This window comes from Chanos chanos, chromosome 4 (assembly GCF_902362185.1).
Source record: "Chanos chanos chromosome 4, fChaCha1.1, whole genome shotgun sequence".
Classification (NCBI taxonomy): Eukaryota; Metazoa; Chordata; class Actinopteri; order Gonorynchiformes; family Chanidae; genus Chanos; species Chanos chanos.
The window spans coordinates 13,454,829-13,481,340 of record NC_044498.1 but is presented as its reverse complement, the minus strand read 5'-3'; the positions used below and the strand labels follow the sequence as shown (position 1 = coordinate 13,481,340).

General features: G+C 40.7%; 1 protein-coding gene across 1 annotated transcript in view; it reads left to right on the top strand.

The window, feature by feature from the left end:
• LOC115810159 (protein diaphanous homolog 3-like) overlaps positions 1-26,512 on the top strand; it is a 215,309-nt gene that overhangs the window by 70,634 nt on the left and 118,163 nt on the right. The window contains exons 11-17 of the mRNA XM_030772085.1: positions 449-567; positions 1,167-1,283; positions 4,737-4,855; positions 5,065-5,129; positions 6,429-6,533; positions 9,947-10,264; positions 15,039-15,153. Of these exons, the coding sequence (XP_030627945.1) occupies positions 449-567; positions 1,167-1,283; positions 4,737-4,855; positions 5,065-5,129; positions 6,429-6,533; positions 9,947-10,264; positions 15,039-15,153 (958 nt within the window). The remainder of the gene's footprint in view (positions 1-448; positions 568-1,166; positions 1,284-4,736; positions 4,856-5,064; positions 5,130-6,428; positions 6,534-9,946; positions 10,265-15,038; positions 15,154-26,512) is intronic.

The following is a 26,512-nucleotide window of genomic DNA, read 5'->3' as shown; positions in this document are numbered from 1 at the left end:
ATTGTAAAATGGCTCTGCGAATAATTTATGAGGCCTTGAGGAGAGGTTGGGTGGCTGAATCAATACCTGCAGTCTCTCACTCTCTCTCTCGCTCTCTCTCTCTGTCTCTCTCTGTCTTTTTATCTCTCTCTCACTAATTCTATGTTCTTGGCCCACTGAATGTGAATTTTAGTCCCATCATCAGCACAGAACCAGTGGAACAGTACCCAGACAAAGCAGACAGTGACCGCATTAGATGAGTGAGTGAGTGAATGTTGTTAGAGAGCGAGAAAGAAAGCACCTCCGTGGGAGGAAGATTAATGTCCCAACCCTCTCTTATATTTATTATTGAGAACAGACGGACGCTTCATTCCTCCACTACAGGACAGCGTGGAATGTTACGTGAAACTTTGCGGGCAGAGAAAAATCTGATCACTCTCTCCTTTTCTCTCCCCCCATGGCCTCTCAGCATCTGAATGCTGTCAGGAATGAAGCGTTAGACATTCAACTAAAGGTGTTTGAGGAGCACAAGGAAGAAGACATGATTGAGTTTTCCCACCGTCTGGAAGATATAAAAGGTGAACTGGAATATCCTTTTTGTAGCAACAAATAAATACACACACAAACAAACCTACACTTACACACATTCCTTCAAATGAATAGAAACTCTTAGATAATTTTGTTGCAAACCCAGACCTGCTGTCTAATAAACAGAGAGGACTGCTTTGCACTGCCATATTTAAACTAACTCTTTCCCTCTCTCTATAATACACACTGCCTTTTATCAGTCAGTTGAGGTGTGCATGTGGGTTGTTATATGGAGATCATTCTAACATTTATAATGTGATTGCTTTTCTAGTGTTGTATAGTACCTCACTGTGATTAATTCTGTCTAATTTCTTCCACTGAGTACACCCTTTTATTAATTTAGTGTATTAAAAATTCTCCCACATGTCATAAGAGGTAAAATGGCATTACATTGTATGCCTTTATGTGTGTGTGTGTCTGTCTGTCTGTGTCTGGCTGTGTGTGTGTGTAGGCTTTCAGGGTCTGTTATGATGTCCTCCTTTCTTGTGTATGTAACTTTTTTTTTTTTTTTCCAATTTCATTCTTTTATTTTTCCCAATGTCATCTCCTGTTGAGAGATTGTATTTGCTTAAAACGCTGTGTTCCTTAACCCTGTGCACTGATGTTGGAGATGTGTTTAACATTGTCCACAGTATGGTGAAGGACACCAGTGCAGAAACTCATTTTCTATCCATATTACAGCACCTGATGCTTGTAAGAAACGACTACTATGTACGGTAAGTTTTGTTCAAAAGCATTCTGAAAAATTTGATGAGAATTTCACTTTCCCATACTCTCCCTTTTGCTTGTCTTTTTTTTTTTTTTTCCCTCCTTCCTCAAACCTTCTAAACAGTATAGTAGTCTTTTGTGAACTTTTTGCCTTCACTACATAAAGAACTGTTCATATTTCTGAAGTTTTCTTGAGTGTCAAACAACCTGAGCTTCTGGATGTTCAATACTCTAAAGCTTTTCAGTTGTGCTAGAATAGAAACACCATGATAGGTTATCAATGAACAATCATATAATCAAAATGCTACGGTCAGGGGCACAAGTTGTAAAGGAAACTAAGAACTCATTTTTTTTTTTCCCCATTATTTTCAATTGCTGGAAACATTCATTGCTCATGTACAGCCTGCTTTTTATTGAATACTTGGAGGAACAGAACACATCCTTCTCCATCCCTTATCCCAGCCGTATATTCCCATTCTCATTATTCTCAGACTTATTAGTAGCTGTTTTACCGATCTTTTAGGCTAAGTCTCCTGAGGCTAGCAATTCAGTAGTGACACTTTTTTTCTGCTGGAAGGAGGTGTTTGACTCGGTGGCGGTTGTGCCATGTGATGTAACAGGTTGATGTGGGGTGGGTGTTTGTTTAGATGAAGATAGAGTAGGCCATCTGCTGAATGCTCTGTCTCATTCTGCATTGTGAAGAAGCATCAGAGAAACCTTTTGATACGCTTGCCAACGAGAGTTTGAGAGCCATTATTTGTTCTCCTCCTCTTCCAAGCACTTCAATTGCCTTCATGCTTTTTCTGTCTCTTTTCTCTTTTTTTTTTTTTTTTTTTCATAAAAGGATGCTGTTCAGAGTCTCATAAGAGCGTAGTTGATTTTTCTCATCCTATTTTGAATCTTTCCCCCACTCTGTATTCTGTTGTGATGCGCTCTCTTTACTCCTACACATCCGACTCCGCTAGAGATCTAGAAATTTCTCTTGCAGCTCCCTTCCTTGTCTGTGTTAGATAGGCTGACATGTGAAAAAAGCAGTGACACTTAAAGCTATCAGAAAGGATGAGGCTTTCAGAGTTGGACTGCTGAGACTACCACGCCAGTGAAACAGCAAGCGTTCAGTCCAAACTAATGTATACTTCTACTGCTACTACTACTACTCTCTCTCTCTCTCTCTCTCTAACACACATGTCATGTTTTAGTCATGTCTGAGCCACTGTGGTTCTCAAAAGTAATCCTTAACAATCGGTGAGTTTTTTTTTGTTAGTACTCTTCTCACCTCTTCTCCACAACATTGTAGGACCATTTTAATACCCTGTTGTAAACTTTTGGGCAAGGAGCTCTCTTCCAGTCCCATGTCAGAAACTCTCCAATGACATTGTCCAACAAAGAGAATGAGAAAGCTTTAATCTTCTTCTCATCTGAAACCCCCTCGCCTCTCCCCTCCCCTCCTTTCTTTTTTTCTTTTCTTTTTTTTTTTTCCAAAGAGCATTTGCTCAAAGAGCGTTTTCATGTCTGCAAGCTCACAGCTGGGTGCACGTTAAACCTGAGCTTGATCAAAAGCCGGTTGCTTAATCTGAAGAATATGGAATGTATCATTCTCAGTTTTTCTAAACCAAACTAAAGAGAATGTCTCGTCCATCTTCTTATTGACAGGGGAAGTCTGTGTTTATAGTCTCGCACGTGCCTTTTTTTTTTTTTTTCTTGGTCTTTCTGAAGCCATTGCAGAATGGCATATGGAAGCCGTAATGTAAGCGGTTTTCTGTAGTCGAGGACTACTTGCTAAGCTTTTTTTGTCTCTGATTTGTCTCTTTTTTTGTCTCTAATTCTGTTTTGACAAGGGGAACTCTTCACGTATAGCCTTTGGTTGGCGTGACGCAGACATCCTACTAATCGACATGTTAAATAGCGAAGGAAAGAAGTTTTTCATGTGACCATACTAAGTTTTTTAGACAGGTATTGAATTGTGGCCAGTCGGTACAAGCCACCAGGCTGAGGAACTAATCAGTCTCATTTAATAGCCCATATGAAATTAATACAAATTATGTCTGACATGATTTGAAGGAGGATGTTTCATATATTATTAGACTCATACATAATCTGATCGGATCGTGATCTTCATTCTTGGCCCATTTTTTGATTCAGATCAGATTGCATCATCTTTCATTACACTGATTGTCATTAATCAAGTTCATTTGGAAGGATGATAATTTTACTCGTCAACGGAAATGCCCCCATAATCTCCAGAGTTCACTGAGTATGTAATTACAAACAAAGCATTTCCTACCCATACTGACCCAGTTTACCGTATCCTGGCAACAACCGCTTGTGCTTTTATTTTTTTATTTATTTATTTTTTTAAATAAATATTCCTTTGGCATTTAAGCTGTCAATTATTCTCCCCTGCTCTTTTGTGTTAGCTCCAGTATATAGTGTCACCACACAGAATGAGTCTCTCTTTCTCTCTTTCTTTCTCTCTTTCTTTCTCTCTTTCTTTCTTTCTTTCTCTCTTTCTTTCTTTCTTTCTTTCCAGCTCATCACTCTGTCCCAAAAAAAGTTTTGCATGCGACTTTGTATTCTAGTCGCACTCTCCGGAGCAGGAAGTACAACAGAATGCTAAATGTCAACCCTTTTTCTTACATAAATGAGCTCACCTGGATTTTTCTTTCTTTCTTTATTTCTTGACCGTATCATATTTTGTTCTTTTTCTACCTGTGTTATGTTGAATGATTTTTCTCATACTCTTTAAACGCACTGACTTCTGCCATGGAAGTTACGCACAGATACTGTTACCTTCCCTTTTTGCTTTGCGTATATGCTAAAATCCGCTGTTTCCTCTCCAGTCTCTCCGCTGGGCGTCTTTGTCTTGTGAAGTGAGTGTGAGGATGTGTATATGTGGCAGAATACCGAATGGCCTTGCTTCACAGATTAAGTGGGCAGTGCTCCTTATTGATTTTGTCTGAGTGCCATAAATTGTGCTGTTGTGCCTTAAGCTGTGACATGTCTTGTTAAATTCTTATCTGGAATCAAGGTCTCTTCAACCTTTCTTCTGGCACCCCTCTCCATGTAATTGGATACATTAAAGCTTGTGGGGGCCGCACCTGGTCACTGAAGCATAATGAAAACAGGAATAAAAGGCAGGTTAATTCCATATTGATAACATCTCCGGATACACTGCTGAACTGGAAACATTTGCCCACGGCGAAGTGTGAAAGACACAAGTGCCTCATTTTCAGCCTGTAGAGCTGATGATGTTTCTGAAGCTTTCACTTTGCACTACTGTCTGTCTGTCTGTCTGTCTCACTCTCACTCTCACTCTCTCTCTCTCTCTCTCTCTCTCTCTCTCACACTCACTCACTCACTCACTCACCTTTCTGCGTTGCATAAACAGATCTTTAAATTGATTAATTTGTCCAAGCAGTGAGAGAATCCCTCACTGTACTGTTTCCTTCTCTTTTATTAAGGCCTCAGTATTTTAAGATTATTGAGGAGTGCGTGTCTCAGATTGTTCTCCACCGTAACGGCCTAGACCCAGACTTCTCCTACAGGAAACGACTGGATGTTGACTTCAGCCATCTCCTAGGTTTGGGGAATTTGCATTTGTTTTTGTGTTTGTTTTTTTGTTTGTGTTTGTGTGTGCATATGTGTTTGCATGTGTGTGTGTGCGAGAGAGAGGATCTTGTTTTGCGTCTCTGATTTCTTCAGAACAATTACATTTCATAGCCCTCACTTTCACAACTGAAAGTTCTCTCTCTCTCTCTCTCTCTCTCTCTCTCCCTCTCTCTCATTTAGAGGTGTGTGTAGATAAGGCAAGAGCTGATGAGTGTGAACAGAGAGCCTCAGAACTAGCTCAGAAGGCAAGTATCTTCCTTCTCCCTTTCCTGTCGCTTCTCCCTCCATTCTTTCATAGTTACGTTTTTCACCTTTTTTTTTTCTTACCCCGTCTACCCACATAATCTTCTCTAATGAAGAGTATAGCCTTTGAAGACCATTCAAGAATGAACCATTTAACTTTCTTAATTAAAGGAAGATTATTAGAAATCGTTCAAACAGTCTTTTGTAATTAACAGTATTGTGAGATTAAAACGGGGACTCCATTGATTTTTCTGATGGCTCCTTTGTAATTGCGGCCAGAAATGAACATGGCTGAATATGCCTGATTTATTTGGTTTGAGGCACAGCCATTTTAACCATATCCTCTCCAAAAGGACCCTGTAAAAAAAGAAAGAAAAAAAAAAAGGTGCTCACATGCGAACAAATCTATGTTTTCTTCACCGCTTTTGATTATGATTCAAATGATCAAAAACTGTTTCTTTAGCAGGAATGACAGTCATACAGTAACATGTGGTGATGTGAATCAAGTGATTTTTAGAACAATAACATCCCTCCCATAGCTGCAGTGAATTTTGAAGACCGACGTTTTTCAGTAATGCTCTTCTGAATCATCCCACACAGTGACAGTTATGGACAACCTTCCCTTGGTTGTTTTTTTTATGGAAATGAATATGTTGAAAGCTCGTTTTCAACAGTCTATAGAGGTCTTATATGATGGCCACGTGAGTGCTACTCACTCTTCCCTGTGGTTTACCTTGCCGTATAGAGCCCTCCTGTGGCTTTCTGTTTGTGCAGACATGCGCGTGTGTATGAGGGTGTCACAGGACAGACAGACCAGAGGCAGACACAGTCAGTCTTCAAACCCTGCGTTCACTGAGGTAGAGAAGGGACTGACTTAAGACTTTTTCAGTATATGGAGGTGCTCTGATGTTGGTTAAAGAAACTGCTTATTCTCAAATGCACCTCCTGAAAACGTCAGACCTGCTGCTGTTTTATTTCATCAGTCGGTATGAAAGACCTTAAACCCCTGTTATCAAACCAAAACAAATAACGGTAATTTCCTTTCATGACTTCACAGAGAAGTTCAAATGAAGCTTTTTTGGGCAAGGAAAATGTAAATTTGGGGACATGCTTTGTGCAAACCAAATGAATCTACTTTGTCCCTCTCACTTAGTCTGCACTTTAAGTTGACCTGAGACAGTTCAATAAACACCTCAGCGAACCGTCCTTCAGTTGTATAGTGACTTTAGATTTCTTTTGAGCAGGTTGCTCTGTTGATAAAGCTGTGATTGCAGGGCACTGATGCCAGTTTTGTCTTTCAGTTTGATGAAGAATTCATGAGAAGACAAGAGGCTCAGGCCCAGCTAGTGAAGAAGGATGAGAAAATCACTGAGCTGGAAGCTGAGGTACTCGCCTTCAGATCTCAGGTATACTGTTTTTTTTTTTTGTTTTGTTTTGTTTTTTTTTTTGTCTATTTGTTTGCGTGTTATTCAGTGCCTTCAGATACAGGTTGTCACCGTTAATGTTGAAGAAGAGCCTGCAGGTGTGTGTCATATCACTGGGGATGCTTTGCCGCCTCCTTGGTAAAGTGTCATAATGATGATGATTTTTTTCCACTGAGTGGCATGTAATTTCAGTGTACTGTTTAACACTGGAACTGCCTTTTTTTTCTCTCTCTCTACACAGTGCCCATCTGTGCCACAGCTAGTGCATTCATTCACCATGTTTTTTTTAGCCATGTTTTCACTGTGTTTTTTCAAGTTTAGGAGCAACAGCGCAAAATTTAGGCACGGCACTTAAATTGACATGCAACGCAACACATTCACGTTTTTTTCCATCTTAACTGTATTACTGATAAATACTTTGGTAATAAATAGACAGTTTACAGAAATAACAATTTTTCAGCATAGGTTAGAGTTGGTGTTAGGTTCACAATTTACTTTAGCTTTAAAACATCCTGTACAGCCTCAGAGCCCACTCACTTCCACTGTATAAATGACCATCACCAGACCACACCAAAGGATTACCAAAGGGTCATGCCACAACAGCTGGCAAATGGCTAATTGAAATAATAGAATAGCTGCTTATTTTACAACCGTAACTGTTAATGCTTCCGGCAAAGGCGTTTAAATGGGACAAACTTTGGTTCACTCACACTGGTTTGCCGTTAATTTCGTTTTCTTTTGGAAAATAGTAGTGCATATAGATCTTGAGTGAGACTGACATTTACGTTACAGTCAGCTAAAAGCAGAACAGGCGTATATCTCTGCTTCAAACGAAATCTCCAACAAAGATGTGAAATAGAAATGATGGATCTGACAGCCCAAACACTTGTTTTTCTCAAAACTCAACTCAAAAAACAACATCCAACTAGCTAGTTTGCTAAAAAAAATAACAAAAGGTTACCTTTATGGCAAAGTTTAGCATGAATAGATAAAAACGCTTTTCTTAATTGTAAAATCTATCGTACGTTTTTAAAGACTACGTAGATGACATCCTGCACACAGCTGTCCCCAACCTGCGTTGTTATGGTAACGATAGCCTCACGATAGCTGTCCACTGTAATCACTCTTTGTTTAATTTTATTGTATTTCATTTTTATCTCTCTTACCTGTGAAAGTTTACAAGCTCTATGAACCGAACTAATTCAGAATATTCCTTTTAAGACTTCTGATGTAAAATCAAGTAATGCATAGTTTTCCCCAAGATTCAGATTAGAATAACATTTGAAAACTGACAGAGCTCATGGGTTCTAAACACATGTTTTGTTATTGCTCCAGAAATGGAACAAGTGATTTTTTGATTTTTTTTTTTTGTCCTCTGGAATATTGTCTATTTAGGAAAAACCTTTGACTCTAAAAGTACTTTGTGTACTCATACACATGGTAAACACTGCATTGCAGAGTCATATCCGGCGGATTTTTTTTTTTTTTTTTTTTTTTACGGCTTCTCTGTTTTTGAAACATGCAACCTGACATGATATGGTTTCTCAGAACCTGAGATTGCCTTACCAATGAAATGTTTTTCACTGGAAACTCTTTACTCTGATCAGTGTCTCATCTTGAGTGTTTCACACAAGGTCGGAATGTTGATGTGTAGCAAACATTGGTCCTCACTCAGTTTTCCTGTTCATCTGTACTCACACTCACAACGCACACAGACACACACTGCTCTGTAAATGCAGTCGAAATTTTATACCTGGAAAAGCAGTGACCACCAGCAGTTCCCACCTGACCTTTCCCTGATCTTTATTCTGAAACAGTTGTGCCAATCAATAAAGCATTTGCTCTGATTTACAGAATGCAGTGAGCTTTGTTGCCGTGGTTACAATGTTTTTTTTGTTTTTGTTTTAGTCTTTTTTTAGAGACTGAATTGGAGTTGTGCAAGCTTAGATGACTAAAGACACAACCGCTAAAAACGTTTGTCACTTTCTGAGAGTGTGGTCAACCGAGAAGTGACCTTGTGAGGCTTTGGTTTATTCTTTGTCACTAAGAGCAGTTCCAGGATCAGTTAGCCATGCTTCTCCCATGGTCTTTACTCTTATAGAAGCCACAACTGGACTGATTGAAGGTCAACAGCTAGTCATTAAAATAAACTGAATTAATCCTTGCGAGAGAGCAGCTGAGCAAAACTCACAGTAAACAAAGCAAATGATATCTTGATGTTGTACCCAACAGATTTACTTTGCATGTTACTAAAACATTTTTAATGATGTCCTTACCTGACAAGCATATGCTAGATAATGGGGCCGAGTTGAAAATGATATGATTTTTCATATTAGGCTTTTTAAAGCTGTCATATATCCTGCATGATGAAATGAATGTTTTTATGTACTGTTCTGTCTTTTTTTCCCCCTCTTCTTCTAGGCAGTCTAAGAACAAAGTTTAAATAAAAAAAAAAAATCAGTTGAACAGCTAGGTACTGCATGTTTATGTTCATGGGAGCATCTTTGGCCCCTACGGGTAATCTGTCTGTGTGTTAATTTCTTGTTTGCACATCTAATCACATGCCTACTTTTTGTCTACGCTGTGTGTGTGTGTGTGTGTTTTTAATTTGAATGCTGAGCTAATTGTGTGTTGGGGCACTTTTCATGTCCCCAGTGGTGCTTCCGTATTGCAGGTGTTTTGTTTAATTCTACTCTGTCAATCCCAAACCTTTAGACTGATGTGACAAATAGGGCATCAACTGAACAGTTTGTTTGATCAATTGCATTTTGGCTCACTAGGCCATCATCAATAGAATGGATCAATTCTTGAATAATGACACTCAGTGAGCAAAGTGAAAGTTTAGAGTGCAGGCATTTAAACTGATCCATCTCTTTGTGTGAGGTTGCAGTGCTGCAAAATGTAATCAGACTACCAGTGTCCTGCATTTTTGCATTGTCTTTCACACCGTGTTTTTCCCAGTCGTTTACCTGTACATCATTTGCAATACGTTTGAATTAATCTGAACACTCATAATTAAATTCAATAAATGTACACCCTAAAGCTACTCACTGCTCAATATAACTTACATTGTTACACAGCAGTGTTTCTACCGTGCTGCTTAGTATTCTTTGTACATGCTTAAAAATGTTAACAAACTTCAGTAGATCAAGCTAAATTTGAGTCGCAGGTTGCTGTAGAATTGTGCTATTCATAATCTTATTTATCTCTCTCACAGCTACTGTGGTTGTTTGCTTCTTATTTTTCCTTGCATGTAATTTGGTGTAATTGTATTTAAAGAACTTTAATTCATCAAATTCATTATGCATTGTGGTTTTCCTGACTTTTATCCATTCCCTCATAGAAGTGAAATTCAGTTAATCACAGGTGTCTTGTGTAACATTACTCTTTTACAGTTTGGAGCAATTCCAGTGGTCTTACCCACAGCCCAGCCCGCCCAGGCCTTGTCGTCCTCGTCTTCCTTCCCTCCTGTCCCTCCACCTCCTCCACCTGCCCCAGGGTCTCAAGTACCTCCTCCTCCACCCCCACCGCCACCCCTCCCAGGCTGTGCCCCAATACCCACAGTGCCTCCACCTTTTGGCGTGCCCCCACCTCCCCCTCCAGGACTGGGGGGTCTGCTGTCCTCACCCACACACCATGCGCTGCCTTTTGGCCTCCGGCCCAAAAAAGAGTTCAAGCCCGAGACCTCCATGAAGCGCTTCAACTGGTCCAAGGTAATATTAACTTCCTTCTGTATGGTGCACAATAATACCTGCATTGGTTTGTAGAGTAGGTTTGCAAAGTATTCTTTGGGAAACCTGTTTTTTTCTGAACACAAAGGTAAAGCACAGCTTTTGCGGGCCCAGACTGCAGTTCGGCCTTGTGGGGTTTGTAATTGCAATTCCTTTGGCGATTGGCATTTCCTTAGTCTTGACTGGAGCATTTGGCAGATCTTTTGGGGTTATCAAGCGGGTTCCCTCCTCCTCTGATGTTTTGTTGATGTGCCTGCAACTGACAAAGCCTCAGCGTACCCACAAGCCAAACTTCACTGCACAACTGACCAAGCCTTATTATATAAAAACCTGCCAAATGTCACCAGTAGGCATCATATTGAACCAACCGAACCTGAACCGAATTTTAGGCAGCAACTGCAACTGAGCACACAACACACATCCCTTGTCATACCTCACCGCTACGCAACTTGTGCCACTATACTTCGCTGCAAAATGTCATGCTCAACTGACTAGACCTCTGCATAATGCACACAACTAACTACACCCCACTGACACGCCACTCACTCAAAGAGCCACAGTTTATGGCTATGCATTTCACTCCTCAAATCAGACCTCATTGCTACACAGCATGCACAACTAACAAAATCTCACTGCTGTATAACATACACATCTAACCAAGCCTCACCTCTAAACGACACATACTGACCAAACCTTGCTGCTGCACAACCTGTCCTAACACTGTTGACCATTCTACAAGACTCAAACAGTCCATAGCAGGTAGCTTAGGGGCAATTTCAGCTTAGTGGGACCTGGTCGATACTTCAGGGTTATCAAGTTGGCGCCCTCCTTCTTTGATGTTTTGTTGATGAGCCCATGACCTCTCTAGAGGGCTCAACAGTGATGCCTGTCGTCCCAGGTGCACCCCACCTCCGTATTTACCTGTGCTCAAGGTCACTTTGGTATCCTTGGAAGTCTTTCCTCTACGGTCGCAGCCAGTGGCCGCTTCCTTCAGCGGCCTCTGATATTGCCTTCATGCTTTGGCGCTGGACTTGGCCACGGCTCCCCAGCTCTTTCATGAGCCTGGTGATGGACATGGAAACAAAATCCCAACAGCCAGCTTGCACAGGCCAATCTTGGTTTTCCAACTTCATTGTTCTGTCTTTGCGGCCAGGTCAGTATTCCTCAGCTTTTTGAGCTTTGCATGCATCGTCCACGGCGTCCTCCCAGGGCTCTGTCAGCTCAACGATGTACGCTAGCTGCACCAAGTTGGACCACACTGCAAGCTCTGGTGGGAGGTTGTTTCTGGCAATCTCTGGAAGAAAAATTCGTTTTTGGCCCAGGTGCACTAGCACCTTCCTGTCTGGGGCTGCATTCAATAGACCTGGATCTGTTTTTAGGGAGGACCCCTTTGATTGTTTGTCTCCCCGCTGTATGAAAGTTATTTTATGGCTCGGGCCTGGTTTTTGGGGGAGATAAAGCTTGATGGAGATTTAACTTTGCATAAGGGTTTCTGCGAGGGATTTAAGCATTTAATTGTGCAGCCAGGCGAATCTTCCTCGTATGGAGGTTCTTTTGGACCTGCTTGTTAGGTGCTTGAGGGTTCCATCAAGGTTTTTAGAAGTGGGAGAGATGTCATAGCTGGCTCTAATGATGAATCCGATTCTGTCTGCCTCCATTTCCCCAAGCTCCTTCCATTCTCTGTGCACTCCCACCTCATCCACTGGCCCTGCCTAGCCTGAGAAATGGCCTCTGTGCATCTTCCTTTGCAGACTGTTCCTAAAGCGTATCTGTTATTTTGGGAGTAGTGCGTTGTTAAAAGAAAAGGTACATCTCTTAAACATCTGAAAACAGTTTTTTTTTTTTTTTTTAATGTTTTGTCCCCCCCCCCCCCCCCCCCCCCCCCAAATAGTCACATGTTCATCTGCTATGGCATCCTTTTTAGAAACTTGCTGACACTCTACTGTACAAAACTATCTGTTATGCTGAAATGAACTGGCAACAACAACAGAAAAGGACAGATGCTGCTTAACCAACTACCAGGAAACTTCAACGCTACTATGCCAACAGTCGGTCAAAAAAAAGGCAGTTCTAACTCTGCTCTACGGATCAAATACTATTGTCAGATGGCTTCAGTGGTTTCTCGGCAGCTGTTATAGTACTTACTCTTTGGAGTGGTATTAGTTTACTGTATTGCAATTAATATTTAATTACAGTCCCTTTGCCCATCATACAGATGTTTTCAAGAAGTTTACCATATGCTTTCACTCATCCAAAACATGTTTGTAATTAGCGATTAGAAGGATGCTAAGAAGCTATGTTTTTTTTACACAGCTGTACAAGATGACATAGCTATTTAATATTTATTATATCTGCCCTCAAAACTTTTCTCTCTCATCAGTGACAGCTGCAAAGTTTAGGTGGATTTAAGAGAGTTCATTCAATTATGACATAATTATGCACCTGTACCTGTCATAAGCCGTTTTTGTGAATTTTCATAAACACCCTGTGTGCACACGTACACACAAAACTAGGGCTGTAGCGATACGCCAAAGTCACGGTTTGGTATGGTTACGGTACAGTGAAAATAGACATGCAAAACTTGAAATTTCCTTTGATGTAATATGAATTTACTTGTAAACTTATAAACTTGCACAAACTTGTAAACAAACTTGCAGAAACTTAAAACAAACTCTCCACTCTGTTTTTTCCTTGTACCGGTGATGAGTAATCATATTCGATATTCACATTTGGATGATGCCATCTGAAATGAGATCATGTTTGACGTACTGCCAGCGACATACCCGATTTCAGTTTAACAATGCCGGCACGCTGCCTTCGTCTTATCCACTTGCCTTTGCCCATTGCTACTGTAGTTCACTGGGAAACAAAATGTTCCCAAACAGAGGACCTTAAAGATACGGGAGGGTCCTGGAGCTCTGGCTTTACGGTCGCCATACTTGCGAGTCTGCGTCATTGAACATGTCCTAATTCAGTTGCTAAGTTACGGCTCTGTTATGGAATCGGAGAGGAAACTGAGTTTCTAATTTTAGTTCCGCATATAGAAAAGTAGAAGAGAGGGCACACTGTATCTTGTCAAGTATCACTTTATTCGCTGACGTTTCAGTCGACTGACCATCAGAGCACGTAACGTGCGTAGTTATAGCTAGACTATATTCACGCGGATCACAACGCTCACGGAACCGAACATCCTGTACCAAATATGTGTACTGTTATACCCCTAACACAAAATACACAACTTTAAACGTAACTTTACATGGAATGATAATTTCATGATTTACATGTGTTATATTGTTAACTGGGAAATGTAAAAAGAGTTTTGTTACATTAGTAACGTAATGAGAGCTCAACAGGCTGCACCTGCAGCGGTTGGCAGTGAGTTGGGGTTGGGGGGGGTAGAGGTGACTGGGGATTGTGGTTCCGTATTCCGGAACCGCGACACGAGACCGTGGACGTTTGTATCGCAGTTTTGGTCTCAGTTTCAGAACCGTTACACTCTTACACAAAACCTTCTCAATTCTTATCCAACACTGAAAACTCAGTCTTTCTTTCTTTTAGGTTGCATTTTGACAACGATGCTTTGCTATTTAACTGAAACTGTACTGAAGGAGACATGGTATTCCTTATGCATCCAACTTGTGATATCAGTTTGCAGTTTATATTTGAGTTGGGTTAATATACTTTTGTTTTTCTCCTCTAAATACTGATTGGAAAGCATTTATAAAACCTTTTGATGTGTTTGTATTAACAGCAGGAGATGTAAAAAAAAAAGGAAGTTAAAAAAAAAAGTTTTAAAAGAAATCATTCACTTTATTTACAAACCAAGCATAATATTAAAGGCCGTTTCCTGCAGCAGGTTCCACCTGTAGTCTCAGAGTCACATTTTGCAATTCATCATTCTGGTCTGTTATCGAATACGGTATGCGGTTAAGTTTTTCTCCAAAACTTCTTAAAAATTAACAGAATATAATGTGATATCAATCTGAATATTTCTATACAATGTCCATCATTCTATTTATGCAGGAAAATGTGAGGCACAAATCTGTCCTAATTATTTCCTACACATAATGACCACAAAGCCCTTTCTACACACACTAATTTTGTAAGAATTATTACTTTCTGTACTTTTTTTTTTTTTTTTTTCTTTTTTTTCAGTCCCATGTAGCCCACTAGTTTGATTCCGGGGATTAAAACTGAATTTTGCGGAACAGTTCTGCAACATTTTTTCCTTCTGTTTAGGCTACACTGTCATAGTTTCTTTTAAATTTTGATGAAGTGCTTGTTGTTCACAGGTCACAGGCCTGTATCATTATAAAAGTGTGTGTGTGTGTGTGTGTGTGTGTGTACATGAGCCGGTATAAGTTCACAGTCTCAGGGACAGAGGTGCAGTTGAGAGTCAGAGAGTAACTTCATTTTTTGGACAATAATTTTTAAATTGGGGCCTCTTTACTTTTTCATAACCTCCTGTCGTACTGTCTGGCCTGGTCTGTCTGTTTTAACTTCGGGCAATGCATGCCCTGAGCGATCTTCAGGAGGGTCAGGGAATAGTGGAATATCTAGACAGTATCTTGTGTTTTTGTCGTGAAATCATCGTTGCGCCCTGTCTCTGCCTTTCTGTGCTTCAGTAATGAATGAATGTTTCCATTTGAATGTGAACACATGCAGCATGAAGCTGTTTTGATCTATGTGAATGTGCTATTTTGAGATGTTCACGTGTGTGCAAGTCAATATACTGTTTCTCCTCATATCTCTACAGATTCGACCGCAGGAGATGTCCGAGAACTGTTTCTGGGTCATTGCCAATGAAGGCCTCTATGAGAATGAAGATGTACTCTCCAGGCTGGCTCTTACCTTTGGCACACAGAGATCTGGTGAGTACTTGTCTCGTCCTCTATGCTGTCCAAGACCCTGCCCTAGATCTGCGCTCTCTGTGAACGCCCGGGCCGAACTTAACCACGAAGAAGATTAATTTCTTAAAGGCCCTTTTCCTGTGCGTAGCCCCCACAGTAGCTAGTATATTCTAGAGCATTTTGAGTGCATGAAAAGATTATTTTAGCAGCGCTGGATCAGACATTATAAGATTATGAAATTCTACTGCAAGGGTATTACTTATTGCTTCTTTTGACTTCTTACCACCCTAAGTAGATGGTAAAACCGTTAGTTTGGTGATATAAGAGCTTCAACCGATTTTACTGGCCACTTCCTGTCTTTCCTCTGGCTCCGTGTCAGTTAAAGCCTCTTTTGTTCTCATACATTTCCTTTTGTCTTAAACTTAGAAAGGATTAGAAGAGTCTGAAACAGCTAGAGAAACTCTTACATAGCTGATAACCGCAAATGACCCGGTGTTCAGATTTTGTTTTAAAAAGTGACTGCCTTATTTGTTCCTTTGTGCACTTCTTTACTCTGAAATGAGGGAACTTATTGCTCATAATGAGATTTCTCTCTTACTCCATTTCTCCTGCTGATGGTCACCAGTTAAATAAGTTCTATTTAAGTAGCGCTTGACTGAAGCAAAGTGTGTGGGCAGTGTGTGAAGTGTGTACGTGTGTGAGCGGATGTTTGCATGTTGTGAACTTTTAACCTTATAAAGGATTTATGAAGAATAATATAGTAATAGTTAGTAAAAAGTGTAAGGATTAATAAGTAACAAACAAATGAGGAATGCCCAAACATTCATTTGTTTCAGTACAAGACAGTGCAGTCTGTAACACCTCATCTCTCAAAAATCATTAATATGTTTGTTTGTTATTTTTGTTTTTTTCTTTTTTTTGTGCGTGTGAGTGGATGATTCAAAAGAAAAGAAAAAAAAAAAACAGTTTATTGGCTTTGCGGTTTTGACAGTGGTCACAGTAAAATTTCTATTCCAGATGTATCAAGATTATGATAATACTGCAGGTTTGAACAATATAAGCAAGACTTGGTCTTTGCAAATGAACAGATATTTTTGCTTACACGAGCATGATGGTTGCGGTACTGCGTGTTAAGGGGAATAAAAAGGAAAGGAAAACAGGACAAAAGAAAAAAACTGTCCTCTGTAGTTTATAGGTCTTTTCTTCTCTTTTGTGTCATTGGAGAAACCACTGGGGCATTAGAGTGACTGAGCTATTGAGTTGCTTTGATCTAGTTAACTTTACAGAAAACTGTTTTTTCCTCAAACTAGCTCCCCAGCCCACTTGAGTCTTTGTCTCTCTTTCTTATCTTTTGCCACACACACACACACACACACACACACACACACACACAAAGGGGCACAAGTTCTGTCACTTCCTCTATTGATCATATCCTATTATTGCTCCAGAGTAGTAATAGAGAGAGAGGAATCTCTAGATACAACATGAATCCTCTCTGTTGTTGTGCTCTCTCTTCTACACACTCATGCATTCTCTCTCTCTCTCTCGTTCTCTCACTTGCTCTTGCTGTTTCTCTCTTAGCCTTCCTCTGATTATTTATTCACGATCAGATTGTTTTTACTTTTTTCAGACATTCAACTTTACCGTTTTCTTTCCTCAATTATTTACACTTGCATGGTCTACCTGTCACAGCCTGCTCCTATACACCAGGGTCCTGACACACTCCCTCTCTCAAGCACTCCGCAGAGGGACTGCCAGGCTACACTGTTCAGAGCTTATGCAGATAGTTGAAAATGTCAAAAACAGATAAGACAAACTGTGAAAGCTAACTTTTTTTTTTTTTTTTTTTTTGCCAGGTCGACATTGCTATATATTCTAAGATGTTAATATGCACCCTTCTGTCTGTATGTTCTATGTGCTTTATATCTGCAGTGCATAATCAGGTTTTACTCAAGTGAGAACAGGAACACTGAAATTTTCCTGCTTTATTAATCTGGAGAATTGAACTAAAGCCCTGCTGTTGGGATGTTATGGATTTTATGGATGCTGTTTGTAATTTTCCTCTGTGATTTTAGGATTGTTATTTTAAGTGCTTTTCACGGCTGTATTTTGTAGTGCAGGAACAGCTCACTATTTGAGCTCACTATTTGAGCCACCCTTTTATAGTAAACTTACTGGCAAAATGACCCGAGACAGTTGCAGTATCTTCCCTTTTCTGTGTCCGTCGGGTTCGTTTCATCGCTGGCAGGTTGCTGGGTGGCTAATATTAGCTTAACAAACTGAGACTGTTCATTTAATATCACCATGCTAATACAGTCTCACTGGAAATATTCAAACACGTAAATTCTATTCTATGTTTTGTTTGTTTTGCTCTAGTCCTTTGGTCAAATCATTGTAAAATCAGATGAGTGACCGTTCAGTTCATTCATGGCCCAACTGCCACGGCTTCGGACAAAGTATTGATGGTTTCTGTCAGAGACCCATATTTATGTTTTGTCATGGTGTACCTTTTTTTTTTTTTCCCCTTTGAAGATGTCTGGAATCCCTCCAGATCTACTTGTTACGTCAGTGGTATGTTTCTCCAAGCTGTTTGTTTTCTGATCTATGTAGCCTCTCAAAACTCAGACAAGTTCTCTTAAGTGCAAAGACATCTGGAGCCTCATTAAACTTTAACCAACGGAAATTAAGCCTTTGGGGGGGTGTTTATTGTTGCTGCTTGTTTAGTTTGCTTATTTCTATGCTTATTTTTTATATGCATCGTTGACTGTGTTAAAGTTTTATCTTGGCAGATCCTGTACCACAGGTTCTTCTTTTTGATGAGACCATGACAGTTACCAGCTTACTGACAGCGTATACACACACACACACACACACACACACAGAGTGAGAGAGAGAAAGAGAGAGAAAACAGGAAAAAAAAGTCCTTGAAGTTTGGTGCTGATCAGGAGAGATGCCTACCATAGACATAATGCCAAACTCCCTCATAGTTTTCTAATTTTCCAATAGAGCACACACTATAACAGAGCATTTCCGTGTATTTCCCAGAATAAAGGTGTTACACTTAACGTTTTGGAGGTGAATGTGCTAAAAGTACTTTTTTTTGGTTTTTTTTGTCATTAAAGTCTCTGGCTCTAGGCTCTGTGCCAATTTGCTTTGAGTGTGAAAGAGTTGAGCTGTGTGGGAGACGATGGCCGCTATCTCCGTGTTATTTTTGGTGAAGACTCAGGGGAGCACAGTGGGGGTGCTTAAGGAAAAAGGAGCGTGTTTGTGCTCGTCAGGTCTTCCCTTCTCAAACCAAGTTTGTTACTGGAATCCACTTGAACTTTCTCGGGCATAGAAACTTTGTGCCTTTGCGTGTGTTGGAAATCTTTCAAGAAAATTATAGCATTTTTTTTTACTCTGTGATTACAATATTTTGTCATCTAAAGAACCGTACTCCCACTCAGGATTCAAACAGTCTTGATTCTGCTGTGCATATAGGAGAGAAAGGCGGTATGAATTTCAAGTGTTAGAGCCTACTCATTTCAGTACTAGATTGTTTATTCTGTGTGTGTATTTTTTGTTTTTATTTTTGTTTTTTTGTTTTTTTGGCAGGTGTATCAGTTATTATCAGAGAAAGAGCAGGTGTGCGTGTATGTCTGTGTGTGTGTGCTATGGAAGTAAGTGCAACATAGGTGTTGGTTCACAGGTGTGTGTGTGTGTGTGTGTGTGTGTGTGTGTGAGTGCATGCAGATGCTGTAGCCCGCGGGAGTTGGTAACATCTGCAGTGGCCAAATTTGTCCACCCCCCCCACCCCCTCCCCAGATGTTGCTCTGCCTCCCGGGAGTAGCTGCTGAGCTTCTGTTACCAGGGTAACTGTTGGCTAGGGCAGGTCCCACCTGTTAAAGAATTGTTAGATTCCTACAAATTCATTGAAAATCACGGAGGCTAGTGAGTGTGCACTCAAGCTCAAGACTCGCAATGTACCGTAATCAGCTACATGTAACAACTTAACAAGTAAAAGGAGCCTAGTATTTATGGCGATTCAGAATTTTCATGAGATATCCTCCATCATTTACAAAGCAAATAACCCAAAGTTCTCTGACCGTAGCACATGAGAGGACGAAAGAAGATTCATCAAAGCTCAGAAGAATTTGGACAGATTTGTTTCCATCATTGCAGTTATTTTGGTGATTATCACGCGACATGCCCGTGTGGGCCTCCCATCATGTCAGTGGGAAAAAGATCACTGTAGAGAGAGCTGTGTGTGCTCTTTCAGAAACCGTTTTTTTTTTTTTCCTCCCCTTTCTTTCTTTTGCGAGAGGCTTACAGCAGAATGACACTCACAGCAGGAATAGTCTTAGGTGAGAGTGTCCTCCTTATCACTCCCCTGCAGCCCTACAGATTAGCAACATCTGCAATCATCACACCTTTACAAGACACCCTTGTACTTCATTCAGACATTTTTACAGCATGCCAAAATGTTGCCTCGCTGCTAATCCATTCACAGTAATTCCTGACCCATGTTAAAAAGCCAACACCGGCCTTCCCCTATTCCGCTGAAATGGTGATCTGATTTCTGAAACCTTTTGTTTCAGTTTCTTCTGGGATTTTTTCCACTCTTTCTCTCTCCCTGTTGCATATTGCTGTTTAGGATATCATTTAGAAGTATAAAGTTAGGAATCGTAATGTGCGAAACAAACACTCCCACATTCATTATTCTGAATGCTAATGATTTATAGCCCATTGGTCAAGTGTTGCTCGTTCGTCTATGGGGAGCTTAAACGCATGGACCTTTTCTCTCTGTCCAGTGCTTTGAACAGAGGTTATCCTAGGTTTTGCATGCAGTGCAGTACACAGCAAAAAGCCCTTGCTGACTTAGCGTGGCTTTTCTTTCTCTTCTGTTGGCTGGGCGAGAGCTCTGTCTGTGACACAACCTCCTTGATTCATGTTTTGGGCCGTAAAGCGAAGAAAAGGGCTTTCTAAGGACGTCTGAGTCAGGCTACGGGCCCTCAGTCCTGAGCCTTTCCTCACGGCTCTGAACCTCAGGCGTCGTCGCCAAGAGCTTGTCTGAGATGTTCTTTTGGATGTACACATGCGCTTACTGCCAGCAGCATGGACACAGATGGTTGTGAAGTTCTCTCTTTCTATTTGCCTTTCTCTCTCTCTCTCTCTCTCTCTCACACACACAAACACACACGCGCACACACAAAACAACAGACACACACACCATGTTTTTTTTTTTGTTGTTGTTGTTTTTTTTTTTGTTTTGTTTTTTTTTCCTCGTCTCTCTTTTCTTGTCCTTGTTGCTGGTATTTTTCCCTCGGGGCTCATCACAGAGCTGTTGCTTTCACCTAACGCATATGGCAACGAGCCACCACTGTCACAAAGTCATGTGACCTCACAGCTGTGACAGACACACTCACACACACAGACAGAGATTGAGAGACACAGCTGTTGGCTGATGTACTCTTTCCTCGACTAACTCTGGTCAGTGCCCCCAAATGAATCTCCTGATACCTTGTATCTCATTTATATGTGCGTGTGTCCGCATATGAGTCAGTGATTCATACTTATGTTATGGTCACCATGAATAATTTACCTCCATATCAGTGACTCAACCTTCTTTTATATCTTACCTTTTGAACAGTGGAGTTCTCTTAGACTATCCTACATGATTGCTAATGGAGGCCTTTTGCGCATATGCCTCTGTCTGTAACTTCTAATTTATATCTGTATTCGCCATGAAAACTTTACATGTGTAATATTTTTTTTTTTCTTTTCTTTTTTGATATCTGTAATCTCATCTTTCATTCACTGCAGAAATGGCATTGATATTGATACAGTGATTCTATTTATTTATTTATTTGTTTGTTTGTTTGTTTATTAATTAATGCAGTGTGCTGATTTTCTCCATGAGCACGGGTTGGGGCGTTTTAATGGTTTGCCTTTTATGTATCTTGTCCTTTCCATCTCCTTTTACTCTCTCTCTCTCTCTATCACTTTGGCTTGCTCTTGCTTACACATTAGACTCTTGAGTCGCTGGTTGAATTGAATCGGTTGTTTTCTACTCCTTTTTTTCCCCCAAACCACTCTGTATTGTTCTGGTGTGTTTTGTTTGATTTAGCCCCACTCTACTGGGGTGGGGGTGGCGGGGGAGTGGGGTCTCTTACAACAATAACATAAACAGAGCAGCTCCACTCTCTTTCTATCAGTCCCTTCACGCTTTATTATTTTTTTTTCCCCCTTTCTCTCTGTTTTTTGATGTAGTATATGATTGTTCACCTTCACCATGAACTCTCTGCTCAAGAGAAGTGAACTAACAAACTCACTGACTGGCTGTTTGTCTGTCTGTCTCTCTCTCTCGCGCGCTCTGTCTGTCTGTCTCTCTCTCTGTCTCTCGTTCTTGTTCTCTCTCTCTCTCTCTCTCTCTCTCTCTCCCCCCCCCTTTCTCTTATTTCTTGTTCATCAAATTGTTATTATTTTACTATAACACAAAAAGTTCACAGAGTGTTTGAATTGCACATTATGTATTTGCTACACTCTATATATAATACAACAACATCAGAGTTGTTGTTTTTTTTTCCTCTCTCTTTCCTTTTAAATCTTCAAACATATGAGGACTGCGTAGTTGCAGAAAAGATGTTGAAGACTCCTGCATATTTAGTAACCTTTTCAAGGCTCTTGTCAAGAATGACAAATGTTCCAAAAAGACATTCTTTTTTTTTTTTTTTAAATTTCTTTCTTCTGTCTTCAAAGTCAAATTCTTTTGTGCTCAAAAATCAGCACTGTTTCCTGTACCATTAGAACTGAAGTTGAAAGGCCGGAAAAATTGAAGGAGATGCTGAGATTGCTGAATTGGACTAGGTTTATATAAGTATTGTGTTAGCCAAGCCTTTAAACCTTAAACACTGAGAAAGTGGTGGTACGGAACCCACAGAACCAGGACTGGGCTCAATGAGAACTTTGCGCAATACTGTACGAAAAGAAAAGTCTAACTCTGGCAGATGAATCACCTGTAACAGCCTGTTACGTTCACTGTTTAAAGTGAATGACGGTGCCAAATCGCAGTCTTATCTTGCCCTTTTATGACCTATGACCTCCTTAAAGACATGATAGTGGATTATGGGCAATTCTCTGGATTGCTCTGCTACCCTCTGTATGAAGCTGCGGAGTCGCCCCCCCGTTATCAGAGTTGTTTGTACATTTCTCTGGCTTGACTCAGCTCGTTCTAAGATGGGTGATTAGGTACCGCCGTCAGCCATTAATGAGAGAGAACTTGTGTGCTCATCACTGAGGTTCTGTTGACTTTTATCAACATGAATTTGCCTTTAAAATTCAAAGCTATAGCACTAAGGGGAAAAAGATTTAAAAGAATATCTTAAGGGTGCTTTTCATTTCATTGTAATTTGATAATTGGTCGCATACACTTTATTCTTGCAAATAGACTCAAAGATCTGTTTGCTAAAAAATAAACAAAACAAATAAAAAAAAAAAACAAAACAAAAAAAACAAAAACCCAAAGGAATCAAAGGTGATATCACCTCAACTACACGGTAAATAATTTGGATCACTGTTCCAGACAGTGAGAGATGAAATATTAATCCTCTCCTCTGTCTATGATCACTTTGGATCAACTTTGTTTGCATTGTTTGGGATGCACAAGTGGCCTTCTGTTCCTCTGTATAGATCAAAGCTTCTTTGAAGCTGTTTTCTGATTGCTTCCCCTCTGCATATCTGCGTGCTGTGCCCTTTCTCTCTCTCTCTCTCTCTCTCTCTCTCTCTCTCTCTCTCTGTCTCTCTGTCTCTCTGTCTCTGTCTCTGTCTCTGTCTCTGAAAATGGGGACTTAACCTAGAAGTCGTTCTTGAGATCTCAGGATATAGACAGGATAATGTTGTGTTTCATAGTAGGTGCACTGAACAGTGGTAACTGCTGTGTCATTTTCTAGTGAAGTTGTCTTTACTGATGGACTGACTCTGCTTTCTCTATATAGGTCTGTAGGTGACAGTATGATGAGGGCACCCACTGGAGCCTGAGAGTTTTTTGTTTGATGAGGCTCAAAGCATTGAAGATCCTATAATATATGGATAAAAGCCTGTGGGCTTTGATCTTGCTGTGCACAATTGATGTCCTATGACATTGGATTATGTCAATTTGAGAAGTCCTCTCAAACCTGCTAAGCAGATGTCCTGAGTGTGTTAGTGAGTGCGTGCGCATGCCTGCAAGTCTACGTGCATGCATGAATATGCACATTCCTTGATGCATTGTGGGTGATGCACAGGCTTTTAGCAGTGTTCAGTATGACTACGTGAATCATTATGATTGTACAAGCTGGACAGCTGAGCGGAAAACCGTGGAAATGCAGAAAATGGAGATAAAACAGAGATAAACACACATGATTTTGGTATGTGTCCCTCAGCTACAGTGACTCGTTAATACACTGCAGTGTAAGACATAACCCCGTCCTTTTTTCTGCTTTGGTTGCTCACATGCGTACATCCATCTCTCTGCGAGAGCATGGTCATTCCCTCTTCAGTGTGTCTGTGTCAGTAAAGCTGCCAATATGTTTCAAACTGAGAGACCTCTAGTGTTTTGAACCACTGAGATCCACTCTGTGTTGTTTGTATACATCATCAGTGAATACATGTGAAGCAGAATAACAGAACATGTTTTGATCAATCAGACATCATCTACTAAACCACTGTACTGTCCCTTCCTGCCTGTTCACTGGAACACACATCCAGAGCTATTCACACTGCTTAAAACATATATCCCATTAGATTGTGCTCTCTCTCCCTCGTGCTCGTTCTCACTCTCACTGTCGCTCTCACTCTTGCTCTCTCTCTCACTCTCGCTCTCTCTATCTCGCTCTCTCTCTCGCTCGCTCTCTCGCTCTTTCTTGCTCTCTTTCTCTCTCACGCTCTCTTTCTGTCACTCTCTCTCTCTCTTGCTCTCTCTCTCTCTTACCCTATCTCTTTCTCTCTTGCTCTCTTTCTCTCTCACGCTCTCTCTCTTTCTCTCTCACGCTCTCTCGCTCTTGCTCTCTTTCTCTGTCTGAGGTGATAATGTGAAGAGTTAGCTTGATGCTGTTTACTTGCATGAGGTGTGTGTGTGCTTGTGTGCATGTGTGTATGTGTGTGCGCGCGTGCGTGCGCGCCGAGGCTCGTCTAATATGTGTTCATTATGTCCGTCACAGTGCCTACGTGTTTCCCCACACTTCCCGTTTGGATGACCATTAGTAATGCCGGATCAGAGAAAGAGCTAGAGAGAGATTTGATGAGGGAATATAATGATGGACATAAGTACAGTGTGTAGGTGGACGAGTGCGGTGATGAGCCACTGAGGAGCTCTCCCTTCGTCTTTCTCTTTAGCTCTGCTTCAAACAGAGCGCATGGAGACGTGTCCTCACTCTCATTCGATTGAATGGCATTGACAATGCTTTTGGACCATATAGGCCTTAACCTACACTTCATGCACATTAAACACACCATAACAATCAGATAGGTAGAGCGTGTACGTTTGTATTTGTACACAACCGAGAAAAAAAACCAAACAAACAAAAAAAAAATCCATTAGTCACTCGATACATCTATACTTTTTGAAATGTTTGTTTTTCTGCCAGCCCTAAATGATGCCAGCTCAGGAACAAGACTTGGGTTCTGTTTGTTTGCTCATAAAAGAAATGGAGTTACACGGAAATCACTCTAACATCAACTAATGACCGGGAATGGCAGTGTGTTTGCATTGTGACACGGTTCTTTTTTATTTGGGTTGTTTTCAGGGTTTTTTTTGCCTGTTTTAATGATGTGCTTCGATGTAAGACTCATTGTGTGTGTGTGTGTGTGTGTGTGTGTCTGCCTGTGTGTATGTGAGAGAGAGAAAGAGAGAAGTGTGAATAATACTTGAATTAACTCACACTCACACCTGGACTGTGCAAATGTCATGTTGTGGCCTGTTAAGCCTAGCTTTAGCACCTTGCTAATTTGCAAGTCTAGTGTGGTACACTTGCGCTGAACATGTGTGATTATTTAATAGGTTTTGCCATCACTGCTGTGTATATATGCCTAAAATCTGTCCTTTTTGTGTGAAATTCCTCAAAAGCAGTTCAGCTAAGCTGAGTGGAGAGTAAAAGGTCTCCTCAAACATTGTCTGTATTTAAGGCCCTGTGTAAGTGTAGGTCCGTGAAAGCCTGTGTGAACTTGGTTCGCAGAACTGTATGTCACACGCACATGGCAGGTCTCCAGGCTTTTTTCTTTTCTTTTTTTTCTTCTTTTAATCCCACAGTTTTATTTTTGGTTTCTTTGGCAGAACAGCTTCCTCTTAATAGCCGTGCTCATGCAATATTTAAACATGTTAAAACATTATTTAAGCTCATCTCAGATCACGGTGCTGCAGTGCTCTCTGAAGACTTTATCACGTCTGAGGGAAGAGTAGATCTCAGGCTTTCTGTGTTCTGCAAATTTACTTTCCTCTATCCGTCAGTCTGTCCGTCTGCGCATCCATTCGTAATTTTCCTCGCGCAAACACTCGTACACGCAGACAAAACCTTTGTGTGTATCAGTTTTATTTCTCTCCTCCCTCTCTCTTGGAGCGATAGCAGAGCTTCATCTGCGGCGTTAGACTGAGAGTAATGCGGGGAGCTGGCATGTGTTCTTTAGAGGAGTTTGGCTATGGAGAGACTTTAGCAGACGGGTTGTTATAAGTCGGGGAGATAATTGTGGCTTGTACAGTAAATCAATGTGTCCTGCTCACACAGGATTGTACTTATGTCCTGGGAATAGGCTGTTGATTTCCAATTTCCAAGCTCATTAAAATAAAATGCTCTCTTTCCACACTGTTAATTATGACTCACTGCTATGCCGGCGTAACAGAGGTTGCCGCAACCTATTCCTCCCACATACGTGTACCTGTACTTCTGTGTAACTCACACACACACACACACAGAAAGGCACTTACAGCTCTTTCCTTGACCTTAGTCCATCGCTGGAGCGGAGAAATTCTCTAGCGCTTTTTGTCCACCCACTCTCACTCTTGTCTTTCTTGTCCTTTCTTCTTATTTACATCTTTCCTCTATCTGTTCTCTGACTTTGTGTCTCTCTCTTTTTTTTGTTGTTGTTGTTTTTGGCTTTGACACTGTCCTCTGCTTGGTTAATCTGAGTGTTCAGGCATTGTTCTTACATTCTCATTAGTGGTCAGTTATCCTGTGGTGTGGGTGTTGTGCTTTAGTGATGGCCCTGTCAGGTTCATGGTACAGAAGGTTGATGTATGAATCTACAAATAACAGGCTAGACGGTATATATCAATTACTTATGAGCCCTTTCAGTGGTTTGAGTATTAAAAAAAAAAAAAATGTGATAAAAGTGATAAAATGTGTCAGTTTCCATTAGTCATATTAGCTTA